Raw genomic sequence first — 15,587 nt, forward strand, 5'->3', positions numbered from 1 at the left:
CGCGTTCCTCTGAGTGGTAATTTGAGTTTGGGAAACAGGAAAAAGTCACACGGTGCAAGATCAGGTGAATACGGTGGCTGTTCGATGGTATTTATTGAATTTTTGGCCTTAAAATCGTTGATAATGTTGAACAAATTGAGGTGAATCGGAACAAGCCGAGCGTTGACACGTCGCATACACAAATTGTCCACCAAAATCAAACGAGCCATTTCACGACCGATGCCTAGCTCTCGTGCTATCTCTCTAACACTCACATGAGGATTTTGGAACACGATTTCCTTTGCCTTTTCAATGTTTTCGTCGGTGGTAGGGGTCGAAGGTCGTCCAGAACGCGGCATGTCTTCGACGGTCGTACGACCGTCCTGAAAGGCTTTGTACCACTCATAAACTTGAGTTTTCGATAAAACTGATTCCCCATAAGCCTTTTGTAGCATTCGCAACGATTCTGCACACGAAATTTCGTTCGAAACAAAAAATTTGATGCAAACTCTTTGTTCAATATTTTTTTCCATTGTTTTTTTCGCAACGCACTACTGAGGTGAACTGGTTTCAACAGCTGCCGTAAACGAACTGTCTGACAGATCGCGCTCATTTTTGGCATAGTAATTAAGGACAGTGCTGCCAAACTACATAAACTTAAAATATCGAAAAATATACAGCGCGCGAATTTTAAATGAGAATTTCCGAAAGCTTTTCGGTCACAATGTAGATGTGCAAGCTAATGGCAACATATTTAGTACAGCTATCCCTCTACTCTGCACCCATCGCATCGATCCGTCTTCGTATCATGAATCGATACCTACTCCAATAGAGCCATCAGTGCTATCATATCAATATCAGTCGTTTCCCTGATATCTTTACGAACGACAGCCTCTTTGCTCAAGTAGCAAAAATTGTCCTAGCCCAATTGAGGTCAGTTGATAGACAGGATATATCAACACATCAATTAAAAATGTGTTCCCTAACTAAAGCAGTACTTTCTACGACGATGCCCAACTGTGCTTATATACTAATGCAAAAACTAATTTAACCCTATTGATCTTTGGCTTCGTCCATCACTTATTTCAAACAATCTCCCTTTGTGTATGGTTTTTAGGCCATTGTTTTCAAATTCCCTTAGAGGAACTACAGCAGAACATAAAAAGAAAAAGTTCACGAAATCTTCAAAAATTCATATTATTGTAAACATCCGTTTATCATTTTTGTGTGATCTACTTGAGAAAAATATTATTCGCTATTCTCAAGCACTTGTTTATTTAAAAAATGACCTCCATCTTTGCCTTCTTTCTGCCACTACTCTGATAAGGTAATCTTAGGCCTTCCTCTTCATCTATTGCCTTGCGGATTATACGTAAGGGCTTGAAAACAAATTTCACTTCACAGCTTTCGTAAGGTGTGACCAATCCAACCAAACTTTCTCTTACGGATATTTGTGTTGATGTCGTATGTATTCATTTTTTTCAATTTTTTATGTTTTATTTCTTTTTTTACCCTTTTTTACCTTACCTTTTTACCTTTTTACCTTTTTTTTTTTAATTTTAGGAAATAAAAAAAAGAAAATAAGTTTGTTTTTATTTTTATTAGGACTAAATCAAATATATGTTAACAAAACACTAAATTGATTCGGATCCGATATTATAAACGGCAGCTCTGAAACAAGTAAACTGTTGGAAACTCTTGCTTTAGTTTCGGTATTTATTTCAGTGGGTCCACTTATCGACGACAGCTTCAGGAACTATAAAAACGAATTTAAATATTAATCGCTCATAAATGTAATAACAAGTGTAACCAATTAATGTCAAGCAGGAATCAGCAGGGTTTATGGTTTGGTGGTAAGTGGTATTAATGGCTAAAAAATTATATTTATTTGTTTCAAACCACTTAACGGTTGGTTTAATATTTTTTATAAGGTTTTTCTTACATAATAGAAAAATAAATAATTACATTAAATTCCAAATCATTTAATATTACAATAAAAGAAAGTTAGCCGAAATGTATTTTTCATAAAAAATTATTTATGTTTTAATAATGACCAAGCTTTTCTCTGGGGTTTATGAGGTGTAAATGGTTTAGCCATCATCAGTGAAATCCAAAACAGTTATTTCTTTATTGTAAAATTTAACAGCACACTTTTTGGGGGGAGTCCTAATGAAAGTCGGGATTAACTGTATAAAAATATTAAAATTTTTAATTAACTTTGTAGTGTCTCTGAAAATAATGTTATTTTTTAAGTTTTACATACACAGTTAATCAAACCAAAGGATTTAAAAATATGTTTATGCTTATGTTGTCAATTATATTAAATTTGATGGAAATACGATTTTTAGTCATTCGACGATTAAAATCTTATTTTTGTTTTACAAGCTGCGATGTACCAATTACAAGTTTTAAAAAAACGTTTTAACTTTAGCAAGCCTATCTTCCGTCAACTTAAATCCTTTGGTTGTTTAGTATAGTACAAACAAAAAGCAATTAGTTGTTCTAATCGTTCTCAGCATTCTCATCATTCGAAGAACTTCGTTGAATCATATCAAACTTTTCATACATGTACACTGTTAGATATAAAACACTTTTATGCTATACATTTAAGACTTTGAAACACTATATACAACAAATGAAATTCCTAATATTTTATAACAAATTTTTTTAATTATTTAAATTTTTACTAGCACAATTCGATTTGTATCATATTTATATTATTTTAACTTTATTCTAATTTTCTGTTATTATATTACACAAAAATCTGTTAACTATATATGGTTTAAAAATTACATCGAAGAGATGGATGTTCTGTAGATTTTTGGAACATATTTCTAGTTCTCAAATATTTGACAACCCTTGACATATATTAAACTATAATACAAAGAACAATAAATACATAAAAAGTTTTCTCAACTTCCTCAACGGAAAAATAAAAATAAAAACATTTATATATAATCTGTTTTTACAAAAATCAATGTCAATAGAAATATATTAAAATGAACATACATATGTAATTATCTGTCATTTTACTAACGATCTACTATTTTGATTCCCCTGAAGAATATCACAATTGAATTAAATGCTTGGAGAAATCGATAAGTTTGAAATTATGAGAAATGCGATCATTTCAAATATATTATAATAATAGGGAAGAATCGTTAAATATGTATGGAAAGGAGGGCAATAAGTAGAAAGTCAATACATAATATAGCTATTGTCATAAGAGTATATAAATTATATATTATTGATTGTATGTGCTACTTTTTAAAGCAAAGGATGAAAATTAAAAAAGAACTCCAAAACGCATTTCAATACCTAATAAGATCGTATTTTGCATTTATATAATATGTTATATTGGTGTTGCCTTCAAATTAAAGTGCTAATCGTACAACATTACAAATTGTTTAGTATGTGAACCAGTTCGGATTTTGCATGCAGATATCAGTATCAGTTTGGAAGTTATTCAGTTAAAATTAAATTCAGTTAAATTTAATTCGATTAAGTCAATATTATCGAACTTTCGATTTTTGTACAGAGTTGACATTATACAGGCTTTTTTTGTTTTAGCAAAAAGTGAAATAACAAAAACAATATTTGCTAACTCTATGTTTGTAAATTTATGTTATTCGGTTATTATAACTTATTGTAAATTTTTATACATAGTTGATTTACTAAAAAATTTATACTTTAAAATTTTATATTAAATTAAATATTATAAAAGACTTATATTGTTAGCATCGTTTGTTATAATGCAAATTAGTATCGGTTTCTTTGTTTTGTTTATTGTTACTTATTTAATTTAAAAGTAGTTGTTATATTTAAAGCGTTATAACATATAAGAGGCCAAAAAATACAGCCCACATTAACACTATTCCATGCATTTTCAGAAAGGGGCTCTCACCATCAGCTATTTTACGTGCAACAAACTTAAGTGTTTCGTCTAATAAAACTACAGGAATTGAGAATTTCATCACAGTCATCCATTCTTCGCCAGACAACGGTGTAACTTGGAAAACAGTCTATTAATAGAAATAAAATTATATATTAAATTAGAATACACATCATAAATATGAAATATTATAATTAAATTATTACAATTTATACAAATACTATATGTACACTTACGGAAAGTACATCCACGTATAAAATAACAAAGTGCAATGTAAAGGAGAGAGCCATTGAACCAATCAACCACATATTGCACCATGGGGGCATTGTTATTAAAGATTGATTTTCAGATAAACTAAGAAAAATATCATTCACATTATTAAAAGTTTAAAAAAATGAAATTTATACTCAAATATACCTGTTCATGGCGTTTAACATTTCTATTGTTACAAGTACTGAAAGTGCCATTGTCATTGCATGAGGATCAGCAAAGATTTTACAGTCAACTCCCTTGAAGTCGTCTCCGTTACCCAAACATGCCAAGTGATGTGTCAACTGCCAGTAAGTTAGATGTGGACCATTCTCAGCAAAAATGAACCACCATGCCGCCGCACCAACAGTAGCGGCACCAACATAACCACCAATAGCCATATAACTGAAGAGAATATATAGTTTTAATAATGTAAGTTTAAATTTCTTTATAACTAAATTTTTTAATTTATATAGTTTATATAGTCTTTCAAAATAAAAATCTTTAGTTATTTTTTTACATATCACAACAAGGCTGTAAATAACAAATGTATATGTTTTTGTTTTTCAAATCAGTAATTCTTTTTTTGCCACAGTCTTTTAAAGTAAACAAAAATATTTACCGGAAGAACAACCAGCCAGAAATTAGACCTTCATCAGCTTTACGTGGTGGTTTTTCCATAATATCTAAATCTGGAGGATTGAAGCCAAGTGCTGTAGCTGGGAGACCATCAGTTACCTATTTAAATAACTTATATTATATCTTAATGTTTACACATTATTATATAAGAGTATTACCAAATTGACCCACAAAAGTTGTACAGGAATCAAAGCTTCTGGAAGACCAAGAGCTGCGGTCAAAAATATAGAGACTACTTCACCAATGTTGGATGAAATAAGATAACGAATAAATTGTTTCATATTATTGTAAATTGCACGACCCTCTTCTACTGCAGACACAATTGATGAGAAGTTATCATCAGCAAGTACCATTTCAGCCGCCGATTTTGCAACAGCAGTACCAGAACCCATTGCAATACCAATTTCTGCTTTCTTCAAAGCAGGAGCATCGTTTACACCATCACCTGTCATAGCTGAAATTTCATTCATACCTTGTAAGTATTCTACAATCTTTGATTTGTGCTGTGGTTCTACACGTGAGAATAGGCGAGATCGTGCACATGCAGCCTTTTGATCAGCAGGTGATAGATCATCAAATTCGCGACCAGAATATGATTTTCCAGTAGTATCTTCATCTTCACCAAATACTCCAATACGACGGCAAATAGCCTCAGCAGTGGCTTTGTTATCACCAGTAATAACAATTACACGAATACCAGCAGCACGACAACGTACGATTGAATCAAATACTTCCTTTCTTGGTGGATCAAGCATACCAACAACACCAACGAAAGTCAAATTGATTTCGTATTGGAAGAATTTCGTTGAATCACCCAAGTCCATTTCTTCTGGGCGCATAGGGCTGTCAGCAACAGCAAGACCCAAACAACGTAAAGTATCTCTGCCAGTACCATATTGACCAGTAAGTGATAGGATTTTGTTTTTAAGAGCAGATGTTAATGGGACTTTACTTGTACCAACTCTGGCATGTGTGCAACGTTCTAAAACACCTTCTGGTGCACCCTTAACGAAAAGTTTTGGACCAGTACCTAAGCGAGATGATTTCAATGGTGTGCAATAGGAAGACATTGATTTACGATCGCGAGAGAATTCAAGAGTAAATTCCTTCTTCCATTTCGTTTCAATTTCTTGACGTACAGCAATAGCGGCAGAACGACGATCTAATCCAGATTTGTTGACTGAGAATGGATTCAATTTTTCTGCAAGTACGATTAAAGCAGTTTCAGTTGCTTCACCAACTTTTTCGAAACATTGTTTGAATTCATTGTAATCAATAGCAGAATCATTGCACATAATACAAATGGTAGCCAATTCCTGTAATGCATCATATTCACTTGCTTTAGCTTTTTGGCCACCTAAGAACAGCTCACCAATTGGTTCATATGTGGAACCGGTTAACTCGAACTCAAGGAAACTACTATCGTTGCCCTCAACTTTATCAAAAATGAACATGCGAGAAACTGACATTTGATTAGTGGTAAGTGTTCCTGTTTTATCTGAGCAAATTACAGAAGTGCAACCAAGAGTTTCTACAGATGGAAGTGAGCGTACAATAGCATTTTTCTTTGCCATACGGCGTGTACCTAAAGCCAAACAAGTGGTAATGACAGCAGGCAAACCTTCAGGGATAGCGGCTACAGCTAAAGCTACTGCAATTTTGAAATAGTAAATAGCGCCTTTAATCCAAGATCCTCCATGGGCGGGATCATTAAAATGACCAATGTTAATTGCCCATACGGCAACACAAATGATGGAAATAACTTTTGACAATTGTTCACCAAATTCATCCAATTTTTGTTGCAATGGAGTTTTAATTTCTTCAGTCTCTGACATTTCTGTGCGAATTTTACCTATAGCTGTGTTAAGTCCAGTTCCAATTACAACACCTTTTGCTTTTCCTGCAGCAACATTTGTGCCTGAGAAAAGTATATTTTTCTTATCTTGATTAACCGCCCTAGGGTCAGGTATCGCGTCAGTGTGCTTTATTACTGAAACCGATTCACCAGTTAAGATAGACTGATCTATCCTGAGTGTAGTTGAGTATATGTGAGTGATACGTATATCTGCTGGAATTTTATCACCGACAGAAACTTCAACTATATCGCCGGGTACAATTTCTTTTGCTCTTATTTTTTGAATACCAGATTTGTCTTGTCGCACAACTTTGCCCATTTCTGGTTCGTATTCTTTAAGAGCTTCGATAGCTGACTCTGCATTTCTTTCTTGCCAAACACCGACAACTGCGTTTGCTATTAAAATTAACAATATAACTAAAGGTTCCACAAAAGCTGTGAATGTGTCTTCATGTTCTTCAAAAAGCGCCAAAACCTAAAATAAATATTTTATGTTTAAATTTTAAATACTTAATTAAATATAGATAAGAATATTAGTTTATTTATATATTGTTATTGTAAAAGATATGATAAATTTACTTAAAATACTTTTGTTACAACAACAAAATCAAGACACGCACATAAGTGCAGATTAAGAGGCTTTTAAGAGGAATAACATTTAAGAGCCTCTCAGTATTAATTAAAAGTGAAACACACATTTATATATAATCTTTTCCAAACTTATCTTTTAACTTATATGGTTTTTGTGCTTATTGTGTAATAGTTTTAAGGATGAAAGGATACTAAATTAATAACTTACAAAGGATATAATAGCTGCTAAAAGTAAAATTTTAACCAGAAGATCGTCGAATTGTTCTAATACGAGCTGCCATATTGATTTACCTTCTTCCGTTGGTAATTCTGTAGAAATATGTGTATTTTAATAATTAGAAGAAAAAAATTTACATTGCTTATACCATTTGGTCCGTATTTCTTTTGGTTATTTTTTACTTGATCTCCGCTAAGCCCACGTTCTGGATCAGTGCCAAAAAAATTTAAGGCCTGTTCGACGGTTTTAGAATGACCGTCTTCCATAGTTACTTAAATGACGACACACACAACTCTATAATATATAAAAAGACAATTAATATAAACACGATTAAAATTATTTCACATTATTAAGAATATTATTTATTCAAATTACTTTTTCGTAAATTCTTCTTTTTAATCACTATAATTTTTTGTTACCAATTTTATAATTAGAAAATATCGCGTTTTGCAAGCAATTCACGCATTCACATTTAACAAACGAATTTTCATCATAACAAATGTGATTTACTAAAGCAAAAAAAAAAAACTTACAAACTTACGTGTCTCTTAAGGTGTTAAAATATCTTTACAACCACTAAACTTTACAATGTGATTTATATATTTAACTTTTGCATCAGGCAAGGAGAAATTTTTTCTATGTGTTTAATTCATAAGTATTCTACCTAAAAGCGCAACGTAATACAACAATGTTTTTTGTCTACATATTTAATCGATTCTAATCTTGAGTATTTGACCGATAAAATTGAAAAGGTACTAAACACAAATACTACCCTGGTTATTTCCACATTGTATTTGTCATACCACGCGTAAACGATTTATTTTTGATAAGTCATTTTTTTAACACAAAAACATTACTTAAAATTAATTTTTCGAATTTCATAATAAAACATATATTGCAATAAACATACAGTTTTTCTATAAATTTATTTTTCTCAAACTAAGGACGAGGAATTGCAAACAATTCCTCATTTTATTTTGTTAAAATGAAAAAAGAAAAAAAATTTAATTTTATATAATGACATTAAAGTATATGATAAAAATTTTATTTTATATTATTTGAACGTTTTAAAACAGATTTCCATTAGTAGTCTATATCATTTTAATGTTCATATACTTCAACAACATTATTGTTAATGATTTTTAACATGAGTATACATTTTAAAATTTCATGAGTACACAGATATTTTCAAACAGATTAATATATTTTATTATAAAATATAGTGTCTTGTGCTATTATGTTTAATAACATTTTGTCTCTTACTATATACATATTAACATACAAAACAATTTAGTAAAATTATATAATTTTTTATAGTGTATATTCAATACATTTTTTACATACACATATTTCGATAACTGTTAGTATTTCATGTCAATAAAAGAGTAAAAATACAGCATTAGCGTTTGGTTTTTCAGAAGTTATTTTGATTATTATTATTTATATTCTGTAAATAAATAAACTATCAAAAGAATATATTTTAGATACATTACAATTAGTAAAAGTTGTTTTATATGTATGTGTATATGAATATGTATGCCTTACGTAAGATATAAAGACTTGATATTGAAATTTAATTTTATTATCATTCTGCTATGACTTAACATAAACGTTTTTGAATAAATGTTAATAATAACATGATAACTTGTGTTACTTATTTCTTGAGGTAAAATTAATAAATATAAAAAACTGACTTAAATTAAAACAATTTTAGAACTTCTACTAGACCTATTTATTACGTAGTCATTTTTCTATAAATAATTAATATTGTTTTTCACATCTCTATTTTTTTAAAAGAGGTATTAAATAAGATGTTATACAAAACTTTAAGGAATATATACCTACCATTCTTTAATAAATATATGAGTAAAACATATGAGCATCGCTAGTTTAAAGGATTGATGCCTTAAAAAAATTTTAATAATTTTATGTACTTCTGAAGCTAATAAAATTGAGGTTATAAATAAAGAAATACATACAATTATCGATATCTGTTGGGGAATGATGATATTAACATAAAAAAACTATTATTGCGTGTAATAAAAATATTAACAAATATACATATATATATATATATATATATGTACATATATATATTAATTCATTACACTAACCTGTTATTATTACATTACTAATGAATCTTGTAGTAACATTGAATATTTCTTTTTTTTATTTACAAAAATTAAATTTAATAAGAATTTTTGTTTATATAGTATTGTTAAATTAAATATGTACATGTACAATTATTTCCATTGTTTTTTATCTCTTCTTTATATATTTATTAGTTACTGTCAACATCTATAAAGTTAGTTGTGTTATTATTACTATTATTATTATTTCATTAATTATTAAAGGGGAAATGTTTACACCACCACCTTTGATATCTAATGTACTGTCTTTAAAGAAAGTCTGATAATTTAAGGTAATTTGGACAAACAAAGCCTAAAGTTAATATTGAAATTGTATTATAAATTTTATGAAAATATAAAATTTTTTGCAATTCATTTATTAGTTTGGTTCAATTATTTAAAAAAATTTTTCGTTCTTTTAGTATTAATAAAATGTTAATAATTAACTGAAAAATTTATTTTTTGACATGTATGAAAGACGTTTTATTTTTTTTTATTAAATTCGAGACCTTTGTACGTAAGTTCACAACGGTACAACAGTCTCAGACAGATTAAAATGGTATATTATTAGATAAAAAGCTTTTATACAACATAAGACCTCAAGAATAAATGAGCTTAAATTAATAATATAAATGTTAGAGGCAGATATTCATATTTTTTAAAATTACACTTAAATAGTTCTGTGTGTACTGCAAACAAAATCATTACGACGGGCAACCGTCCAATTAATTATATACATATATACATATACAGACATATTAGTGTGAAAAAGTATTAAAAATTATAATTGTGACACTAAATTCCTGGTCTTAAATTGCTCTTAATAAAGAAATACCTGTAGCACACAAGTACCAAATCATTATATTACTTTATTGTTATATTTTGCATTATACGTTCTATTCTTCAGATGTTCAAACATTCGACCTTGTAGAAGGGCCCTGGAAAATCGATTTACACAGCAGAGAGAAAAAAGCTTTGTACATAATAAATGACTTTGATTACCTATAACATACTAATGAATGGAGTGATAATCCTTGACAATGTATGATAAATTTTTTGAAAAATAGTGCATTTAGCAAAATATTAGATAAAGAAATCTATATATTTCAAAGTTAGTCAAATAATTGTCACTGTTTAAGTAATCAATAATATTTTTATATATTATGTCAATGTATTAAAAATTATTCTTTTATAATTTTAAAAGAATTTATATATATATTATATATATATATATATTATATAAATTACACACGTATTACATACACACATTAATATTATATGTAAATATACAATATAAATAATATGTAAATATTTTTTGTAAATTTTTTGTCATTTATAATACAAATATAAATATATAAGTTTTTGTTGTTAATACAGTAATTTTTTTTTAAATTTAATACATAAATAAGGGTATAAAGAATATAAAAATAAATATATACATATATAAAGTACACTTTTTTTATATTATAGTTTATCATATGTATAAAAATATTTATATGTATATTATATTAACATAAATACAAATACCAAAGCAAATTTTTATTTTAGTTAAATTCAATTTTCAATATTTTTTTGGCCCAAAGCTCATTTGGTTTTATATGTATATTACAGTATGATAAATGTTTTTTTATATACATATATACATTGATCTATGGGAAAATATCTAGATACGTCAAAAAGCACATTTTATTTATAACAACATCAGGCATAGTTATGAAAAAAATGTATTTTATATAAATAAAGTCGTGCTCATTTGAAAAATAATATATATATAAATATACATATATATATATATATATATATATATATATATATCTATGTGTACATATATATTTATTTCTAATTTTTACACTATGTTTCCAGGTGTTTTGCACACTTGCATTGTGTATTATTTTTAGAATTATTTAATGTTTTCTTTGTTTTTATTTTTATAATTTCTTTAACGTTACTGAATGTTGTAATGGTTATTGCATAATTCCTTTGTTTAAAGGATTTTTATACATATATTGGAAGTTGTGTTTTAAATACATATTTATTTAGTATTTATCAGAGTTTCGATTTTTTCACATATGCACTTAATTGTTGTCATACATTTTTATAAAAATAATAAATCCTCACATAGTATGAAACTTCTTAACTTTTACTTAAAATGATTTATTTAGAAACTTTGTTTATTAACTTACAATTATTTTTATTTTTTGTTTCGAACCCGAACTTATATTTTAAATTATATAAGCAATTTTAGCCTAGCCAAATAATACTGCTAGGAAAAAGATTGCGCTTTAGAAATGATCGACGGCGACTGAACACAATGAGAAAAATATTTTTTTCATGAGAGTGTCTATTTGAATTACAGAATGCGTTGTTTTTTTGGCAAAATTCCCATTTTAAAAAACACTCTCTGTTTCCCGGGAAAATACTTTTAGCACTAAAATTTTAAATACTATAACCGCATAATTTGCTATTCATACACATTCAAATGTATGTTTATATATTTTAACTATCGTAATTATATAAAAGCTATTTTGTTGAGAAAATATTTTAATTGGAAATAGTGGAAGAACTTTTATAATTTATTATTAGATTTTTATGCTCCTTGCACAACGGAAATAATGCTAACCTAACTACCTGCAATTAACCTAACGAAAAACCGTTCGCATTAAGACCATTAAGACAATGAAATTACAGAAAACTACCGATGTTTGGAAAAGTAGTACCCAGATATAATATATAATACAATATTAATTAACTAAACAGGAAAAATAAAATTGAAAAATTTCTACATACTAAAAAAGATAGTAGGATTTACTCGTACTAAAACCTCTTTTAATATAAATAAAACAAAAACATTGAAATCGACAGTGCAAGATTAAACTCAAAGAAACCACTTTTGAATGAAGTATGTCACCAAACACTTTAAATCCTATTCCTTACAGGAATGGCAAAAAAGAAATGTTAATAGACTTGATATTTATCAAGCCATATTTTTTCAGCCAGAAAGTTAAGAACAATATTTAAATTTTAAAAATATGGGAAAATGTGATCGATCTGTTGAATATCGGGTGTGAATATTAGTCATCAAAGGCGGTACCGACGAGTAAATCAGCGCAAGAGATATACATAAAAACCCAAAAAGGATATAATGTCTTTACATCTCTGTTTCAAGTTTCAGTTGTATTTCAAAATTATACGAGTTATTTAGTCAGTTTTATATAACACAGTAGTTAATAATGATAATTTATCACTCCTCGGGTAACTAGCCTAGTACATAAGTTGAAGTTCTTATACATTAAAGATATTTCATTGCATCCCTAGTATACATATATAGTTTATATTACTCCTTGGTAATATTGTATAATATCTTTAAATAAAATTCTTTGCTAATATTTCACTACGAGTATTTAATAACTTTTAACTTATTGTTATTTCATAAAGTTTCCTTTTATCATCTATTAAATTTTTTACTTTTGTGCCAGAATCAAAATTCCGAATTCACAACTATTCATTATATTTATTTCTCTTTTTTAATGTTACCAAGATAATTATACCAAAGTAATATACTATACCGAAGTAACCCTAATAAGCTTATATATTTTCTTGTTGTTGTTCTTATAGCAGCTTGACTGTAGGAGATACAAGTTTCTCATTGCAGCTGGTTTTTGAAATATAAAATATTATTGTACAATGTTTCTTATATATGAAAAGCATTTGGCCAATTCGTTGCGTAGATTCGACCGACATAAGAGAGTGTGTGTATATAAACCAGTGACAGCAGGTCCCAAGGGAGACGAAACTAACTAAAGAAATTTACTATGTCTTTTATAAACAGAATATGTATTTTCTTGTACTGCATTGTATTGTTATGTGATTTCTTTCGAGAATTATACGGCAAGACAAGGGGCCAAAATGGACCCCTGGGATAACCGTAACAACCATATCATATAGGTTAGGTAATTCAAATTAAATTTTTATTTTTCGTGTATTTTTAAATAATGATTAAAACTATTATTATATAAAGAGGGTTATGGTGAAAAAAATAACAAAATTTTATATTAGTTTTAATTTTATTTTAAATAATGTAGTAAATCCTGCTCTTGTAAATTGTATGTGTAACAAAAATATGGTAACGATCTTTTTTATAAAATATCGATCACACAGGCATAGCCAATGTTTGTTGAATATACATATACGAATATCGCAGTACAATATTGTTTAATTTTAATGCTGTGTGATAATTATTCTCATTATTGTGTAGACAAGTTCCGATATACCGGGCCTGTTAATAGTAAATTGTTATTAATCATCATTAATGGCAATAATTTGGTGATTAATAGTATTACAAATATTTAAGAAAACATTGTCAATAAATTAGTTGATTTTCATGATTTCTATGTTACCTGGTTTTTATATTTCAGTGTCACCACTATTTCTGCCCATTTTGATTGTTTTATTATAACTTGTATCTTAGAATTTAAAAAAATTTACTCTATTTCAGCATGTATGTAAACAATTTTGTATCAAGCTTGTCGCTCTACAGGGTAGCTTGATAGCCTGTAATAACGTGATAATTAAGTACAAACTTTTGTTCTTCCACTACAGAAGTTATTGGAATATTAGATTAGTATATCGACAATTTAATGTTCGTATTTTTGGTGAGAATATATAATTGCTACTAGACTATTTAAGTGCTTAAATTAATATTTATAGCTGAATGATCAGAATGAGATCTTCACAGTTTACAACATTTACTATTTCGAAACCAATACTTACTTAAAAAACAAAGTCTTAAAGATATAGAGAATAATAATATCATAATATATCTTTAATTTTATTATTTATTAAAATTTAAGATAATATACCAAAACCTCAATAATACAAAAAGCTAGAACAATTTTCAACAATAAACAGAATAAAGAACCAATACCAGTGAATAGTCTATAGCAAGTATAAAGCTGAAAGTAGCGCTAACGATTTGAAAATGTATACAATCTTGAACATAGTAGATTATTACTTTTCCACCACCAATCATTCTACTCGTAAATTATTTTTCAATTTTTTAGAATGAATTTGTTTCAAAAAGATTATACAGAGAGATACATTTTTATTCCGTAAAAAGAAGCGATCACTAAGACTTAAGTTATAAAATATTCTACTAACAACACTTCTACTCAGTGGTAACGCTAAGACACATTTTGATAATAAAACAATTCGATTGGTTTACTTTAATCGTTTTTAAAATGTATATACGAATATAAATGTACCATTCTGCAAATTTTAGTAACTTTATAAACATAAATATTGACGAAATATTTGGTAGGTTTATAAAAACTTAACTAAAATAGATATTGTCTGAAAACTGGGCAGATGAAAAATTCAAAAATTCTAAAATATTAATAACTAATGTTAGTTTTTTAAAAATTATAAAATTATTTAATTAAAAAATTATTTGGTATACTACTGTTTATACATTTTATAAGATTAAACTAAGTAATTTATTTAAAGTGTACTTGAAAACTTATGTATTATGTTCAAAATATACAAAAGTAATTTATGAAATTTGTGCATTTGGAAATTTTTAGATAGTATCATTTATAATCTAAAATATAGTATATATTACTCAGTAATATTTTTAAAATAAGCTACTAGTACTAGTTATTTCTTAGATATTTGTAGGAATGACAACTTTAGTTTTTTTTAAATAAATTTAAATGTTAAAAAAATATTAAGCTCGATACTTTACGGTGTTTCATAGCCTTTCAAATAGCATCCACAATAAAACCTTAAAACTGTTTTTATCTTTATTTTTATGATTTGTACTAACAAATAATTTATATATAAACATATATAACTAAAAAGGTGGGCTACATATAAATAATATAAACTATATTATTGTACATAATTATCTTAAGTTAAATTAAACTTATCTTTAGTATAACTTCTATACTATGCCAATAAATGCCTATACAATATTTAGTATCTTATCAATAAATGAACAACAAAATCTTTAAAAAGTGCCTGTGCACATCAGTTTCAATG

General features: G+C 27.8%; 1 protein-coding gene across 4 annotated transcripts; it reads right to left on the reverse strand.

Moving 5' to 3' along the window:
• Positions 1–1,560: 1,560 nt before the first annotated feature.
• On the reverse strand, positions 1,561–11,866 carry LOC119684733 (calcium-transporting ATPase sarcoplasmic/endoplasmic reticulum type). Of its 4 annotated transcripts, none has more exons than XM_038098839.1 (8): positions 7,571–7,688; positions 7,414–7,514; positions 4,918–7,089; positions 4,743–4,858; positions 4,289–4,525; positions 4,108–4,225; positions 3,884–4,001; positions 1,561–1,735 (listed from the first exon to the last, which is right to left on the reverse strand). In XM_038098839.1, exons 1-8 carry the CDS (start codon positions 7,686–7,688, stop codon positions 1,701–1,703), a joined length of 3,015 nt encoding a protein of 1,004 aa, XP_037954767.1. In that variant the 3' UTR covers positions 1,561–1,700. The 4 variants fall into 4 exon arrangements, with proteins under 4 accessions (XP_037954767.1, XP_037954769.1, XP_037954766.1 ...); XM_038098841.1 differs by lacking the exon at positions 1,561–1,735 and adding an exon at positions 1,958–2,165; XM_038098837.1 differs by lacking the exon at positions 1,561–1,735 and adding an exon at positions 11,735–11,866 and having other exon boundaries at positions 3,801–4,001; positions 7,571–7,716.
• Positions 11,867–15,587: the final 3,721 nt, after the last annotated feature.

The sequence above is a fragment of the Teleopsis dalmanni genome, chromosome 2, assembly GCF_002237135.1.
Source record: "Teleopsis dalmanni isolate 2A chromosome 2, ASM223713v2, whole genome shotgun sequence".
NCBI lineage: Eukaryota > Metazoa > Arthropoda > Insecta > Diptera > Diopsidae > Teleopsis > Teleopsis dalmanni.